Source organism: Eutrema salsugineum, unplaced genomic scaffold (genome assembly GCF_000478725.1).
Source record: "Eutrema salsugineum unplaced genomic scaffold, Eutsalg1_0 scaffold_1, whole genome shotgun sequence".
NCBI classification, from domain to species: Eukaryota; Viridiplantae; Streptophyta; class Magnoliopsida; order Brassicales; family Brassicaceae; genus Eutrema; species Eutrema salsugineum.
The window spans coordinates 8,320,742-8,337,193 of NW_006256909.1; the positions used below are offsets into that span (position 1 = coordinate 8,320,742).

General features: G+C 38.8%; 3 protein-coding genes across 5 annotated transcripts; 1 reads left to right on the forward strand and 2 right to left on the reverse strand.

Moving 5' to 3' along the window:
* Positions 1–336: 336 nt before the first annotated feature.
* On the forward strand, positions 337–9,640 carry LOC18029875 (tripeptidyl-peptidase 2). Of its 2 annotated transcripts, XM_006413787.2 has the most exons (34): positions 340–865; positions 1,207–1,285; positions 1,373–1,446; positions 1,561–1,670; positions 1,813–1,893; positions 1,984–2,070; positions 2,164–2,306; positions 2,389–2,539; positions 2,618–2,740; positions 2,979–3,062; positions 3,157–3,344; positions 3,425–3,599; positions 3,699–3,820; positions 3,896–3,975; positions 4,278–4,336; positions 4,588–4,742; positions 4,841–5,019; positions 5,128–5,240; positions 5,310–5,480; positions 6,046–6,174; positions 6,265–6,365; positions 6,454–6,571; positions 6,751–6,830; positions 6,980–7,046; positions 7,152–7,234; positions 7,328–7,379; positions 7,462–7,593; positions 7,787–7,858; positions 8,007–8,099; positions 8,231–8,326; positions 8,487–8,585; positions 8,726–8,818; positions 9,002–9,163; positions 9,270–9,640. In XM_006413787.2, the coding sequence occupies exons 1-34, from the start codon at positions 421–423 to the stop codon at positions 9,426–9,428; spliced, it is 4,155 nt and encodes a 1,384-aa protein (XP_006413850.1). In that variant the 5' UTR covers positions 340–420; the 3' UTR covers positions 9,429–9,640. The 2 variants fall into 2 exon arrangements, with proteins under 2 accessions (XP_006413849.1, XP_006413850.1); XM_006413786.2 differs by lacking the exon at positions 6,454–6,571 and having other exon boundaries at positions 337–865; positions 6,265–6,426.
* Positions 9,641–11,012: 1,372 nt separating this feature from the next.
* Positions 11,013–12,742, reverse strand: LOC18029876 (berberine bridge enzyme-like 21). Its single transcript, XM_006413788.2, has one exon. It carries the CDS (start codon positions 12,740–12,742, stop codon positions 11,126–11,128), a length of 1,617 nt encoding a protein of 538 aa, XP_006413851.1. The 3' UTR covers positions 11,013–11,125.
* Positions 12,743–13,748: 1,006 nt separating this feature from the next.
* On the reverse strand, positions 13,749–16,149 carry LOC18029877 (berberine bridge enzyme-like 19). Of its 2 annotated transcripts, none has more exons than XM_024148822.1 (2): positions 14,483–16,149; positions 13,749–14,074 (listed from the first exon to the last, which is right to left on the reverse strand). In XM_024148822.1, exons 1-2 carry the CDS (start codon positions 16,086–16,088, stop codon positions 13,977–13,979), a joined length of 1,704 nt encoding a protein of 567 aa, XP_024004590.1. In that variant the 5' UTR covers positions 16,089–16,149; the 3' UTR covers positions 13,749–13,976. The 2 variants fall into 2 exon arrangements, with proteins under 2 accessions (XP_024004590.1, XP_006413852.1); XM_006413789.2 differs by having other exon boundaries at positions 13,749–14,077.
* Positions 16,150–16,452: the final 303 nt, after the last annotated feature.

Genomic DNA, 16,452 nt, shown 5'->3' on the forward strand with positions numbered 1-16,452 from the left:
AACATCTTAAAACTAGGACACAAATTTAAGTAATGATCTAAGTTTTTGTTTAACATTCAGCACAGATTAACAGTGAAGACGACAACAACGAAGAAACACTCTCATAAACGGGCCAGCTAAAAACCCAAGCAGTCCAATTTATTGTATTGGTTCAATTTTAAAGTCAACAAGTTGTGATTATGAGATATGTGACTCACAACAAAGGTTCGAACTTTATCATTAAGAAATTTAGAGTGAAGTCAAAAATTTAATCTCCTTATCTATTACTTAGAGCAGAGCAAAGCCCCCAGTGAGAGTAAGCCAGCTCCATAGACATAATCCGAAAAAAGGACTCTCACGAGTCACGCGATTCGGTGTAGCAACTCAGCTGTTAATTTACCAAAATACCCTTATCACTTAATTAACACACACATCCCGAAGATGGATCTGACTCTGCAGCTGCAGTTTAACGGCGCGTTCTTCAAAGGCCCGTCGTGTCCTTCTTATTGGGCTTCTTCTTCTTCCACGTCACTCTCTCTTCCTCGTGATTTCATTTCTCCTCGGTTTCTTCATCGGAGAAGACTCAATTCCTTCAGAAGAAGAAGCTGCCCTCGCTCTCGTGGGATTCGATTAAGACGGAGTGGTTTCTCGGCGATGCCTTGTTCTTCTTCTGAGACTCTCACGGCTTCTCGCGTCGGTTGTGGCGGAGGAGGAGGTGGAGGCCGAGTCGTTGGTATTGGAGCTGATAATGCTTCTGTAGCCAATTTCAAGCTGAACGAATCAACCTTCCTTGCTTCTCTCATGCCTAAGAAAGAAATCTGTGCGGATCGCTTCCTCGAAGCTCATCCTGAGTACGACGGTCGTGGCGTCGTTATAGCTATTTTTGGTACTTGCTTTTCGTTTTGTTTCTCGCTTGAATTGTTAAATCGTCTTTGTTTTTTAATGGATATATTTTTGCACGAGGCGTATGGTAGTTTTTTTTTTTGATAATAAAGTTTCTATTTAATTTAGAAGGACATGATTGTTGAGATCATATAGTGCGAAGAAGATACTTGAAAGAAGTAGATAGAACATACAAGAGAGTAGAGTTAAGAGAATAGAGTTAAGGGAGGATTAAGCCTTTAGGATTAGGTCTTTGGTTTCCGAAGTTGTTCTTGTTTGTCTTTGTAACGTTGCTCGTAAAATTCTGATAGAGGAACTGACCAAGTGAAATTTTATCTTTTCTAGATTCTGGTTTTGATCCTTCTGCTGCTGGTTTGCATGTAACATCTGATGGGAAACCCAAGGTTCTGGACGTCATTGACTGGTATCTTCATGACTTACCTGAATTATGCATCTGATGTTCATTCGAGTGACTGTGACCTGATTGTATCCTTCTCTTTAAATCGTTCAGCACTGGTAGTGGGGATATAGATACATCCACAGTTGTAAAAGCCAATGAAGATGGTCTTATTCGTGGAGCATCAGGTTGGTGATTTGATGATATTTAGGATTTCTGCATGATACTTTTCTTACTCATGTTGTCTTGTTATCCACTATCTAGCTATAACACGTTCTTTTGTTTGAACAAATTTCCTACAGGGGCACCTTTGGTTGTCAATTCTTCATGGAAAAACCCCACTGGAGAATGGCGTGTAGGTTGCAAGTTGGTTTACCAGCTATTTACAGATGATTTAACTTCTCGTGTGAAGGTAGCCATTAGAGTTGTGATCTTTTTAGTCTGTTGGATTAGTTATATCTAATCATTCTAATTTAAAATCTTACACCAATGTTTTAGGTAACTCATCTGCAGTCTTATTGTCTAAGAATTCTGTCTGTTTTGTTGTCACACAGAAAGAGAGAAGGAAAACCTGGGATGAAAAGAATCAGGAAGAAATTGCAAAAGCTTTAAAGAATCTGTATGATTTCGATCAGGTACTACTGAGATGCTGTATTGTGAATGTTGTGAGTCTGACAGTGCTATTCTATTCATATCGTAACCTCTCTTTTCATTCTTGCCTCCAGAAGCACAGCAAGGTGGATGATGCGAAACTGAAGAAGACACGTGAAGACCTCCAAAGCAGAGTTGATTTCCTAAAGAAACAAGCCGATGTAAGTTAGCGACTTTCCTTTACTAGTTTTATTTCTGAATACTTGTTCGCTGTATTCTTCAATTTGTGCTGTAAATGCATTGTTGTTCTGTAGAAATATGAAGACAAAGGGCCTGTTATTGATGCTGTTGTGTGGCATGATGGAGAAGTATGGAGGGTTGCACTTGATACGCAGAGTCTTGAAGAAGATCCAGATTGCGGGAAACTAGCAGACTTCTCCCCCCTGACTAATTACCGGCAAGTCTTCCCTTTAGAGATCTATCTCTTACTAAAGTTCATGACTTATTTTTCTGTAATCTCAATCTAATATGCAAATCAGAATTGAGCGGAAGTGTGGCGTGTTTAGCCGACTAGATGCTTGCGCCTTTGTTGCTAACGTGTATGATGAGGGAAAGGTCCTAAGCATTGTAACCGATAGTTCTCCACATGGCACTCATGTTGCTGGGATAGCTACTGCACACCACCCTGAGGTTCTAAGACATCTATATAAGTTAATTATATTAATAATTTGTTGCAATCAATTAACTCTCGTTCTACGTGTATGTTAGGAGCACTTGTTAAATGGTGTGGCACCTGGTGCACAGATAATATCTTGCAAAATTGGAGACTCGCGGTTAGGGTCAATGGAGACCGGAACTGGCTTGACACGTGCATTGATAGCTGCCCTGGAGGTAATCACTATATAACTGACTGTAGTATACAGCCGAAAAATTCATTTAGAACTTCCTAAAATTATATCCTTTGAAGTTTGAACAAAGCAAGTCCTATCTTATTATCTCTTGCACAACTTTGCATCATCAGCTTGTATGGAAGAATTTTACATCTGTGTGGACTGTTACATGTGACTGCTTTCCATTGACACAAGTCAATACAGTTTTGTATATGCTGACTTCGGTTATCATGTTACAGCATAATTGCGATCTTGTCAACATGAGCTATGGAGAGCCAGCACTACTTCCAGACTATGGACGCTTTGTTGATCTTGTTACTGAAGTATCATTCAAACCCTTGTCTTTGTTAGCAGCACGTGCTTGCTTGTGTTTTATGCTTTGCATCTTGCGTTTGTTGACATTCTTCTATGCTTTAGGCTGTAAACAAGAGACGCCTAATATTTGTAAGTAGTGCTGGGAACAGTGGCCCAGCATTGACAACAGTTGGTGCACCTGGTGGAACAACTTCCAGTATCATTGGTGTGGGTGCATATGTCTCTCCTGCAATGGCAGCAGGTGCTCATTCGGTGGTGGAACCTCCCGGTGAGGGGCTTGAGTACACTTGGTATTTCACCATTTTCCTTTAATTTGATTCATTCTATTGCTAGTGGTACCTAGCATGAAATAGATATTGTTACATTGTAGGTCAAGCCGGGGGCCAACCTCTGATGGGGATCTTGGTGTCTGCATAAGTGCACCTGGTGGGGCTGTTGCTCCTGTTCCTACATGGACGCTTCAAAGACGCATGCTCATGAATGGAACATCAATGGCATCTCCTTCTGCATGTGGAGCAGTTGCGTTACTTCTAAGTGCTATGAAGGTTTCTTCTTCAACATTATTTTTCCCTTTTGGCACATCTGTTTCTTTTTCCTTTTTTCCAATGCATCTTTCAGCTTCTGAATCCTTCATGCTTCTGCAGGCTGAGGGCATCCCAGTTAGCCCATACAGTGTGAGAAGGGCCCTTGAGAATACATCAATACCTGTAGGTGATCTACCGGAAGATAAACTGACTACTGGACAAGGGCTTATGCAAGTTGATAAGTAAGATTCTCTACCCTGTAATTAAGTTGACACCATATTTTAAATAGTTAGTTCTGATTTATTTTGTCATGACAGGGCGTATGAATACTTGAAACAGTTTAAAGACTGTCCATGCGTATTTTATCAGATAAAGGTCAATCTCTCGGGAAAAACAAGTATGTAACAAAGAATTTAACAATTTTTAAAAGTTTTCAAGGTAGAAGCTTATTAGAAACTTGCTTGCTGAAACCTATCCCACACTCTCATTAAAGATAAACAGGACAACTGAATGTGTTGATTTCCTGTATCTTAGCTGTATTATCTATGTGTAGCTACTAATCTAAATGGCCTTCCTGCTTTTGGCGGAGGAACCTCAAGATCTTGATTTTTTTCCGATAAAACATGAACCTTTCTTTTTTTTTTTGGACGAAAAATATGAACCTTTCTTTTAAGAACATTATGAATTCTATAAATGCAGCTCCAACGTCACGGGGCATCTACCTGCGGGAGGCTACTGCTTGCAGACAGTCTACTGAGGTAACCTGTTGCTATATACATGAATACATGTTCACTCAGGAGTCTGCATAGTAATCTGCTCAAATGTATGCTAACTTACATTTTATATAGAAAGTCATTATCTTCATAAAACATGCCATATTCGTCCTTTTTCTGGAATATTAAGTTCTTTGGATGCCCGGTCATGGAGTTAGATGTGTAGTATATTTAACTTTCAGAGTTTGTATATCTCCTGTTTGCTATGTGAAACAAGCATAGTTTTGACTTTCCAGTGGACGGTACAAGTTGACCCAAAGTTCCATGAAGGCGCGAGTAATTTAAAGGAACTTGTCCCTTTTGAGGAGTGTCTTGAGTTGCACTCCACAGATGAAGGAGTTGTACGGGTTCCTGATTATCTCCTTCTCACTCATAACGGACGTAGCTTCAAGTTAGTGTTATCCAATCATATATCTTGCTGCTAATTTGCGGTTTGTTCATTTTTGTGCAACGTTATCTACGTAGTAAGATTATAGCATCTCTTTTCAGCGTTGTTGTGGACCCCACAAATCTTGGGGATGGTGTGCATTACTTTGAAGTTTATGGGATTGATTGCAAAGCTCCACAGCGCGGTCCTCTTTTCAGAATCCCAGTTACAATAATAATTCCCACGACTGTGGCAAATCGACCTCCAGTTATTTCATTTCAACAAATGTCTTTCATCTCAGGTTATCGTTTGTGAACTTTAATGTGTGATTTAGAAAGCAAACAGGTCCTCTTAAATGGCTGCCATTTTCTATGTTTGATATATTGTTTGTCAAAAATTCAAACTGTAGGCCACATTGAACGAAGATATATTGAGGTACCACTTGGAGCAACATGGGCTGAGGCTACGATACGAACTTCAGGGTTTGATACTACACGAAGATTTTATATTGATACGCTTCAGGTAGGGCACGTTTAAGGATAATTCAAGTCTTTGATGCTGCTGTGGTTCTAATCGCTACTTGATTTGCAGCTTTGCCCATTGCGAAGGCCTATCAAGTGGGAGAACGCCGCAACTTTTGCATCTCCATCTGCGAAAAGCTTTGCGTTTCCTGTGGTTAGTGGTCAAACGATGGAACTGGCTCTAGCTCAATTCTGGTCCAGTGGCCTTGGAAGTCGTGAACCAACTATCGTTGACTTTGAGGTAGGAACTGAGAATTATATAGGCATATATATATATATATATGTGTGTGTGTGTGTGTGTGTGTGTGTGTGTGTGTGTTTGTGTATGTGTGTAACACAAGCATATATTGCATAAGGAATATTAAATGCCTGTATTTTTTTTTGTCTTTTGTGTCGTATTGTGTCAGGTAATGAACTCTAAGTTATTATTTTTTATCCTTTTTTCCTACTGGTTTCCTAACTTTCCTTTGATTTCATCATGCTAGTGTATCAGTTGGCCCATGTTAATGCATTGCTTATTTCTTTCTGCAATTTAGTTCCCTTACCAATTTTAGTTTCTCTTTAGTTGGATGTTAGGTCTTTGGTTTAGCAATAATCACTCCTGTATGTGCATTCTCATTTAGGAATGGTTTTGGAAACGAATTACAGGTGAATAGATATAAAAAGTGTTATGGATCAGTTTTCATGCTGTCACACTAATGTTATGAGCGAAGTTCTATGTTAAAGTTGCTCACGCGTAATAACTATATTGAGTACATTGTGACTTGTTAGACATAAGTTGATGCAAGTTATGTGTGGTATTTTAGATTGCATTCCATGGAATTGGTGTCAATAAAGAAGAATTGATACTTGATGGAAGTGAAGCCCCAATAAAAGTTGAAGCTGAAGCACTATTGGCATCTGAAAAACTTGTTCCCATAGCTGTTCTGAACAAGGTACAGTGTATGTGGAGATGGTATCTTTTACCTTTTCTGTAAATTTTTTTGTAGAATTGCTTATGTACGGTGTTTTGCTTTAAACTGCAGATACGAGTTCCATATCAACCTGTTGATGCACAACTCAAGACTCTGTCAACTGGCCGCGATACACTATTGTCGGGCAAACAGATACTAGCATTGACATTAACGTGGGTTATGCTTCTGCTTTCTTGGTGTCGTTGTTTGCCTCTCTTTATCAAAAAATTTATGGTAATTCTCTTTCTTTCCTTTCTGCAGCTACAAGTTCAAATTAGAAGATGCAGCTGAAGTGAAACCGTATATCCCCTTATTGAACAATCGCATATATGACACTAAATTTGAGTCCCAATTTTATATGATCTCTGATGGGAACAAGGTACTCTTTGAACTGCCACCTAAAAGGCTGGATACTACAAGTATAGAGTAGCTCGTAAATTCTCATTGGCAACAAAATTTACGAATCCCGAGTTCGGTTATGAATTGTGAAAACGCTTTTCTGCGTTCGTGTCTACCAAATTGGTTATGCCTTAACACACTGTCCTGACATACTTTCAGCGTGTACATGCAATGGGTGATGTTTATCCTGCGTCTTCTAAGCTTCCTAAGGGAGAATATAAACTTCAGCTGTATCTGAGGTTTGTGCTTTATCTTTGATGGTTGCAGTTTATTTAATATAACTAGGAAGATCTGATCTTCTCAACGTGACTGGTTGACAAGTTTACATGGGTGACAATTTTGTTTCACAGTGCATATTTACTATTCTGATAGCTAATTGCTTTGCCAGGCATGAAAATGTGCAGCTGCTGGAAAAGTTGAAGCAGCTCATTGTGTTTATTGAAAGAAACATGGGGGTAAGATTTCGAATCACGTTTTAATTTATGTCAATATTTTTCTTTTTTTGAAACGTTAAAATCCCTGAAGAGTTGATTTTTCTTTCTATTTTGCTTGTGATGCAGGAAGTTCGGCTGAACTTACATTCTGAACCAGATGGTCCAGTCACTGGAAATGGTGCCTTTAAATCCTCTGTTCTAATGCCAGGGTACTCTTTTAGTTCATTTACCCGTTTAAAGTTTTCTAGCTACTGCGTTGGTTGTTCTCTGAACGTGTTTCTCACCTCATTTATTACCTGCAGGGTGAAGGAAGCGTTTTATCTGTGCCCACCAACAAAGGATAAGATACCCAAGGTTTAGTAGATTGTTGACAAGCATAATTAATGTTCTGATGCATCATATCTCTCTCAAATGTAAATTTTTATGTCATCTGCAGAATACTCCGCAAGGATCTATGATGGTGGGAGAGATCTCATATGGGAAATTGTCATTTGATGATAAAGAAGGGAAGAATCCAAAGGATAATCCTGTATCTTATCCAATATCATATGTGGTTCCACCAAATAAGGTAACTTAAAAAACTACCTTTTCTGATCTGGTTTGCCTGTTACCATAGGTTTGTGATACTTGATGCAGTAATGCAGGACAGTCTGGCTACAGGAGCTCATATTTTGTGTTTAGCTTGATCTATTTTTTTTCCCTTGTATTCCAATTCTGTTGAAATTTTGTTTTTTTTTGTTTTTTTGTTGTTAATTCAATAGCCTGAAGAAGATAAGAAGACAGTTTCTGCTCCAAATAGCTCTAAATCAGTATCAGAACGCTTGGAACAAGAGGTATTATTTGTAGAAGCATGTTTAATATTGGCTCTTGCCCAACTTTATGCTCGAATATCCTATTATATAATTGAATCAACTACTTGTTGGTGAATATTGAGGGTTTTCTTTTCTACACTGTTTTATGAAAGCTCTTTCTTGTAATCAGGTTCGTGACACAAAGATCAAATTTCTTGGGAACCTAAAACAAGAAACTGAGGAAGAGCGTTCAGAGTGGAGAAAGTTGTGTGCCTGTCTCAAGGTTTGCCAGCTAAGGGCTTTTCTTTTCTCGTTTTGAATAATGATTTGTGCCACTTTAACTCTGAAAGTTTTGAAAAAATAATGCAAATCTGAAATACTGTTAGATTAACTTGAGCATATGTTCCTTGGCAGTCTGAATACCCAAACCATACTCCATTGTTTGCTAAGATCTTGGAAGGTTTGCTATCTGGGCCTGAAGCTGGGGACAAAATCAGCTATCACAAAGAGGTAAAGTTTCAAATGAGTTACTAATCTTAAACGTTGTGCTACTACTTTCTCTACTTATACATTACACACTCAATACTTTTCCAACTACTAATCTCTTTAGCGTTTATAGATGGTGGGGAAATTAGCATGTAAGCTGAAAATCTCTCTTTTGCTTTTGCAGATTATTGATGCTGCAAATGAAGTAGTATGCAGTGTTGACGTAGATGAGTTAGCAAGATTCTTGCTACAGAAAAGCGAACCAGAAGATGAGGAGGCAGAGGTGTGATATCATTTTATTTATTGCGTTTTCTTACAAAAAGTTGGTTTTTCATAAGATTCTTAACTATCGTGCTGTGGTATTTTCTAACTTGCTTTTATTTACGGCTCTGATAATCACCTGCTGTGGTATTTTCGAATCAGAATTTAAAGAAAAAAATGGAGATGACCCGTGACCAACTGGCAGAAGCACTATACCAGAAAGGGTTAGCCATAGCGAGACTCGAGGATTTGAAGGCAAGACCAATATTGATCTCACTTATCACCTCGTGAACTGATAATATATTTATCTGACTAGAAAATAGGAACATGCTAAACGGTGATTATGAAAGTCAGATGAATGTAGCGAATAACTACGAATGGTGTCATAAGCAATTTGTTAGCTAATATTGGGCGATTACACTACTCATTTGTTTGCAGGTTGAGAAGGAAGAAGAAAGAGAAGAAGAAAGTAGCCAGAAGGATAGATTCGAAGAGAATTTCAAAGAACTGACAAAATGGGTAGACGTGAAATCATCTAAATTCTGTACTCTCACTGTTCTACGAGAGAAACGGCTCTCACGACTCGGGACCGCATTGAAGGTAAACACTTTGATCTAATCTTGAAACATACCAAGTAAAACTGTAATAATGATCATCTGATTATCACTGACCCCCATGACTGTATTAATTGATAATGGTTTTTCAGGTACTTGATGACATGATCCAAAACGAGAACGGGAGTGCGAATAAGAAACTGTACGAAATGAAACTGGGATTGCTGGAGGAATTAGGTTGGAGCCATTTGGTTACGTATGAGAAGCAATGGATGCAAGTTCGTTTCCCTGCAAGCTTACCTCTCTTTTAGTTGTCGATGTTAAAACTATTGTCCAATAAAAAGCTTGTTCCGAAACCCAAACTACTGTTTCATTTTCTCTTTCTTTATAAACCGTATGTTCTTAGTCTATATCGATATATTTCAGTTGTGAATTGATAAAATTATCGATCAATTTTAGTATTTCTATTGTTTCCGTCTATTATTGTAGTACTCGAATATTAATTAGTTAATCTTCTTTTGTATTTTAGTGGTATTTTCAAAATATTGTCGCCGAGTTATAACTCGAATTTCAATCTAATTTTCCAATTGAATATTTTGGATCTGTCTTTCTGTATTGCATATGTCTTCTACTAATTAATTGACGGAAGACTCTCATCTCACCTACTTCTTCCAATAAGAGGTTTGGTATTTACTAATGCCGCAAATTCTGATGTCTTATGATCTGGTTTGAGACTAACACCACTTTCTTCAAAAGTAGTGCTCAATATGTGTATTTTATTGATGATATATGATATACACTCGGAGTTTATGGCACGCCTTAGATTTTTATACTAACATATTTTATGTTGAAGATTAAAAAAAAAATCATAATTTATGCTTTCTTTTTTTCTTTCAAAATGATCTCCAAAATCAATTATAATACTACCACCATCTTGTGCTATAGAAATTATTCCTAATAAGACCACCCCATACATTTATTCTTTTAAACTGTCCTAAACATCCTAAAGTTCTAAGTTCTAACATCCTAAACTTATCTCTAAAACGATCAAATTTCATTGCTAAAAGTTTTAAATAATCTTCTTTATACTATTATAGTACCATTTAAAACCATAGTTATCAAATAAACCTCCAGTTCACAGATTAACTTTGTTGTTACAGTAGTTGACCAATATTCACATGTTAACTCCTTTGAAAGTCCATGGTGGTTTAAGCCTCCAATAATATTAAAACAAAAGATGGATTATAAATTATTTGTTGAACCATCTTTGTTGAATTCATGATTCAGTATCATTACCACTCTTTGGAGTCTTGAACCATGCATAATTGAATTTTTTTTTTCTTTTGTTAGTGGCATTAAAAAAAAATCCAACAAATTATTTAATCCTTATAATTGAAAACGGAAGTTCGTGGAAATGTGTGTGTACTGTACAGAGTTGATAGCGTACACAAATCTACTACAAAACCGTTAAAACTTAACACAAAGTTTGACTTGTAAGCTTCAGTCAACGACTCAGTTTTCAGACTACCGGTACAAGTTCTACGAAAACGGTGGCTCCTCCAGCTCATGAATCACCATGTGGCCGTGACCGTCTCAGGAAACAAGGACACTAGCTATTGCAAATTTGCAACCCAATTTTGGTCAAAAGTCAACACTAACATCTTTCACAAGATCCAAACTTTACTCACGAGAATCATATCAACTCTTAAATTACTCCATCTAAACCCAAATTTCCTTAATTTTCGCCATGAATTTCAAAATCAGGTAGCTAACTTCAACAATCAACTGTTTTGAATTTCTGTTTTTGTCATCAATACCAACCCCTTTTATACTTTCAACTTTATGAAAAAGAATCTTATCATAGCGTTCCGTGAATGCAATAAACTATATTCCAAATCATATTATTATATTCTCCTCCACTAAACAATACTGGTTTAGTAAAAAAAACCAAACCTTTTCATTCTTCTTTTGTAATTAAAAAAAAAAACAAAGGTCAAATGTTTTTTCACTATGCCTTGCTTGGCAAGGTAGGTATACTCTGTTCATTCCTGAAGAAATTTTCTGGATCAACCGCGGTTTTAACCTTCACTAATCGATCGAAATTCGCACCAAAATACTTCCTTCCATACACCTCTCCTTCCTCGTAACTATTCACCCCGTGATCATTCACCCCAATATCGACATCTCTGTAATTCAAGTAAGCATTTCTAGGGTTCTTGCTCACAAACCCAGTCATGAAACTGTAAAGAACTTTAGCCTGATCCAAGAAACCTTTCTCTATCTCCGGAGATGATTCTTTCCAGTTCACCGAGTACTGAATCTTGAAAAGCTTCTTCCGATGCGGAAACGGCGTCGCATCCACCGCAACCTCCGCCATTTTCCCGCCGTACGGATTAAAAACAAGCCCGATCTTCCCCAATTCGATCATCTTCTTGAACAGAGACTCGATCCCATCTCTAGGAATCTCTGCCTCGACATAATCCGATTTCCTCTTCCCAAAGCTAGCGGAATCAAGATTCCGATCAAGCAACACTTTAGGATCAGTCTGAGTTGCGTTTTCGTCATTATCCCACCATAAAGCCGACTGAATCCAAGTCATCTCCGTACAGTTCTCCTTCTTCAAACCCAATTCTTGAAAATCCTTAGCAAGCAACGAAACGACGTCGTCTGCTTTCCCTAAAAACAGAGCAACCACAGAAGCTCTCACCGTCTTCACCTTCTTCCTCGTCACGGGTTGAATCAGCATCCTCATGAACAGGTTCGGGTCGGTTTTCGGACCCACGGATTGCCACTTGTGAACCATATCTACCGCTCCGGTATCCATATACTGCTCCACCCGGAAAACCGTCACGGTATCCGGTACCGGAACGAGCTTTACCTTGTAACCCAAAACGACGCCGAAGCTAGCTCCTCCTCCGCCGCAAATCGCCCAGAAAAGATCCTCACCCATCGATTTCCGGTCCAAAATCTGACCTTTTACATCGACGATCTTCGCATCCTCAACGTAATCCACTGATAATCCGAATTTCCTCACCATGTTCCCGTATCCACCGCCGCTTAAATGACCTCCGACACCAACCGTCGGACAAACTCCGGCGGGGAACCCGTGGATTTTGCTTTTCTCCCAGATTCGGTAGTATACCTCGCCGAGTGTCGCTCCGGCGGAAATCCACGCCGATTGATCGGCGATATCGACGGAGACTTCACGGAGATTCGACATGTCGAGGATGAAAAAGGGTTTATCGGAGATGTAAGAGAGACCATCGTAATCGTGGCCGCCGCTTCGGATCTTGAGGACGAAATTTAGGGGTTTGGAGCAGATTACGGCGGCGCTGACGTGGCTATCGGAGCGAGGAGTGACGATGATTGTTGGTTTTGGAGTTGAAGAAGTGTTGAATCTCGCATTTCGGATGTAAGCACGGAGAACAGAGGAGTAAGAAGGGTTTGTCTGAGAGAAGACTTTTTGGGTGATTTGTGTTTGTGGTGATTTCGTCTTGTCGGAGAAACATTGAACGAAGGATTCGTAGACGGAATCCGACGAGGGAGGTGCAGCGAATGAGGAGAAAGGGGGAGACAAGAAGAGGACAGAGAAAAGAACAGAGACAAAGGTTTGTGTCGTAATCATTGTTTAAAGTGAAAGTTTTTTATTTGGCTGCTTCTCTGTAATGTGCTTTATAACTGTAAGACAGAGAATATATGTACTTCAAAAAAATATTTGTTTTAAGCAAGCATGTTAACTCCACTTGTATCTTTATTTATTTGGTATAAAACCTAATTCCAGGGAAAGAGATTTTTTCTTAATTCTAAACTTTGATCCACTGCATATTAAAATTTAGGAGTTACATAATGTATGTTAGCCTTTTTAAAATTTTTAAAAGTAGTCAGTTTTTTGGGTTTAGTCAATGGTCGTACCATTTAGTCGATGTCGGTGGCAAAATTCTAGTTGGATTAATGTATAAGACACTACAAAGGAAAGAATAACAAGTTCAAAGAGAAAATACTTTAACATCAAGAAAATGTGACCAAGGTTACTAATTTACGTATACATAATTTAGCATGTTACCTGCATGAAGATTTTTAATATTTTCAGAATATTTATACATACAGTTTTGATATTTTATGAATTGTGTTTTTTGTTTATGAATTTCTATTTTTTGTTTATGAATTTATATGTGTTTTACTTCTACGGAGAAAGAAAATCACATCAGATTATTTTCTTTTTCTTTCCATGAAATCAAATTGGATTATCTTCTATGTCGCCTTCGATCTCTTTCATTTGTTAGCATCTTTCACTGAATCCTACCTTAATTCCCGCCGTCTCAGTTATATTATTCAAATCCAGTGAACATTGTGGGAGCTTTTTAACTCCCATATATTTTAGTCAAAGACAAATTTATTTAAGTTGATTTTCTTTTTAATACATAAATAACATTTTCTATGACGATTCAATATTGAATACTGGTAAAATATAAAAATTTATAAATGTCTTCAGTAATTATAGTCATGTATATACACAAATTAATATACTTCCTATAAACGGAAAATATTTGAAGGTTATTCCTAAATAATAATTATACATTTTTGCAGAAATTCTCCATTGTTCTTCTGAGTTTTTTAATAATTCCTCAGGGCTATGAATTTTCCATTATCTATACATCAATGATACATAAAGCAATATTAACACGTCATTGGATGCTTTGTTTCTGACACAAAATCTTCTCACAACTTCAGATAACTTCGACAGATGTGAAACTACTGAGACTCTGTTCATCTTATGGAAGAGATACCATTAGTCAACGATTGAAAAAAAAAACAATCTTAAAATTCTAGAATACATGTAAAGAAACAATCTTAAAATTCTAGAAGACATGTAAAGCCACCGTTGCAACTACGGTGGCTCCTCCGGCTCGTGACCACCGTCTCGCCGTTCCCGATTCAGTCACAACCGTTCCATTCGCTACTGCAACCAAACCAGGTCTAAAAGTCAACACTATCTCATTCATTACACAAAAATTGCAGGTCACAAGAACACGGTCCAGAATCATCGTCAACTACTCCAAACAAAACCCGTAAATTTCCACAATTTTAGCTATGAATTTCAAAAGCAGGTAGCTAATTCCAACAATCACCGGTTTCAAATTTGGTTTTCATCACCAGAAAATTTGACTTATTTACTTCTCTTTCATATACAACCAATCTAGGCAGACTTTATTGCAGAGTTCCAAGAATCAGACAAACTATAGAAATATACAAAAATCCAAAACCATACATTCTTCTATATTGCTTCACCAAAGCATTACATTATAGCAAAGTAAACCAATCTTTTATATCAAATGAGTGATAAATATATCTAATTATGCCTTACTTGGCAAGGTAGGTATACTCTGTTCATTCCTGAAGAAATTCCCTGGATCCACAGCTGTTTTAACCTTCACTAATCGATCAAAGTTTTTCCCAAAATACGATCTTCCATAAACCTCTCCTTCCTTGTAACTATTCTTCCCGTGATCATTCACCCCGATATCAACATCTCTGTAATTCAAGTAAGCACTCCTAGGGCTCTTGCTCACAAACCCTGTCATGAAACTGTGTAGCACCTTAGCCTGATTCAAGAAACCCTTCTCTATCTCCGGAGACGATTCTTTCCAGTTCACTGAGTACTGAATCTTGAAAAGCTTCTTCCGGTGAGGAAACGGCGTCGCGTCCTCCGCGATCTCCGCCATTTTCCCGCCGTACGGATTGAAAACCAATCCGATTTTCCCTAGCTCGATCATCTTCTTGAACAGAGACTCGATCCCGTTTCTAGGAATCGGAGTCGCAACATAATCCGATTTCCTCTTCCCGAAGCTTGCGGAATCAAGATTCCGATCAAGAAACACTTTAGGATCGGTCTGAGTAGCGTTAACGTGATTATCCCACCATAAAGCAGACTGTAACCAAGACATCTCCGTACAGTTCTCCTTCTTTAGAGCCAATTCTGGAAACTCCTTACGAAGCAAAGAAACGACGTCGTTTGCTCTGCCTAAGAACAGAGCCACCACGGAGGCTCTCACCGTCTTCACCTTCTTCCTCGTCACGGGCTGAATCAGCATCCTCATGAACAGATTCGGGTCGGTTTTAGGACCCACTGATTGCCATTTGTGAACCATATCCACCGCTCCGGAATCCATATACTGCTCCACCCGGAAAACCGTCACGATCGGTGGCACAGGAACGAGCTTTACCTTGTAACCCAAAACGACGCCGAAGCTTCCTCCTCCGCCGCCGGAAATCGCCCAGAAAAGATCTTCACCCATCGATTTCCGGTCCAAAATCCGACCTTTTACATCGACGATCTTCGCATCGATCAAGTTATCGACAGACAATCCGAACTTCCTCAGCATATTACCGTACCCACCGCCGCTTAAATGACCTCCGACACCGACCGTCGGACAAACTCCGGCGGGGAATCCATGGATTTTGCTTTTCTCCCAGATTCGGTAGTAAACCTCGCCGAGTGTCGCTCCGGCGGAGATCCACGCCGAATTGGAGGCGATATCGACGGAGACGTCGCGGAGATTCGACAAGTCGAGGATGAAAAAGGGTTTATCGGAGATGTAAGAGAGACCATCGTAATCGTGGCCGCCGCTTCGGATCTTGAGGACGAAGTTTTTTAAGGGTTTGGAGCAGATGACGGCGGCGCTGACGTGGCTATCGGAGCGAGGAGTGACGATGATTGTTGGTTTGCGAGTAGAGGAAGTGTTGAATCTCGCATTGCGTATGTACGCACGGAGAACGGAGGAGTAAGAAGGATCGCTCTGAGAGAAGACGTTTTTGGCGATTTGGGCTTGTGGGGATTTCGTCTTCTCGGAGAAACATTTGAGGAAGGAGTTGTAGACAGAGTTCGGTGATTGGGAGAAAGAGCAGAGAGGTAGAGAGAGGAAGAGAAGGAAGAATACGACAGAGCAAAAGGTTTGTCGTGTCGTGAGCATTGTGAAAAAATGGGATCTTTCTTCTTGGGTCTCGTGTTTCTCTGTTCCTGCACTAACTTATCCGGTTTATTTATAACCGCAGGGGGAAGATATGTCTCGCAAATTTTAGAAAGTTTTGGTTGATAATTCGGTCAATCACTTCTTCATTACGACAATATGCTCTTGTGATTAAAAATATTCCTCAATTGGTTTTTAAAAAACTAAAATATTTTATAAAATTGCAAATATCAAAAGATATCTTTAACATCTATTGTTATTCGTTGACCAAAAACTAAACGTATTTCTTTGTTTTCACTTCTCAAGATCTCAGTCACTTATTTGTTATATTCTTGAACCTCATTAGTAGACTCGTAATTTTAGACTT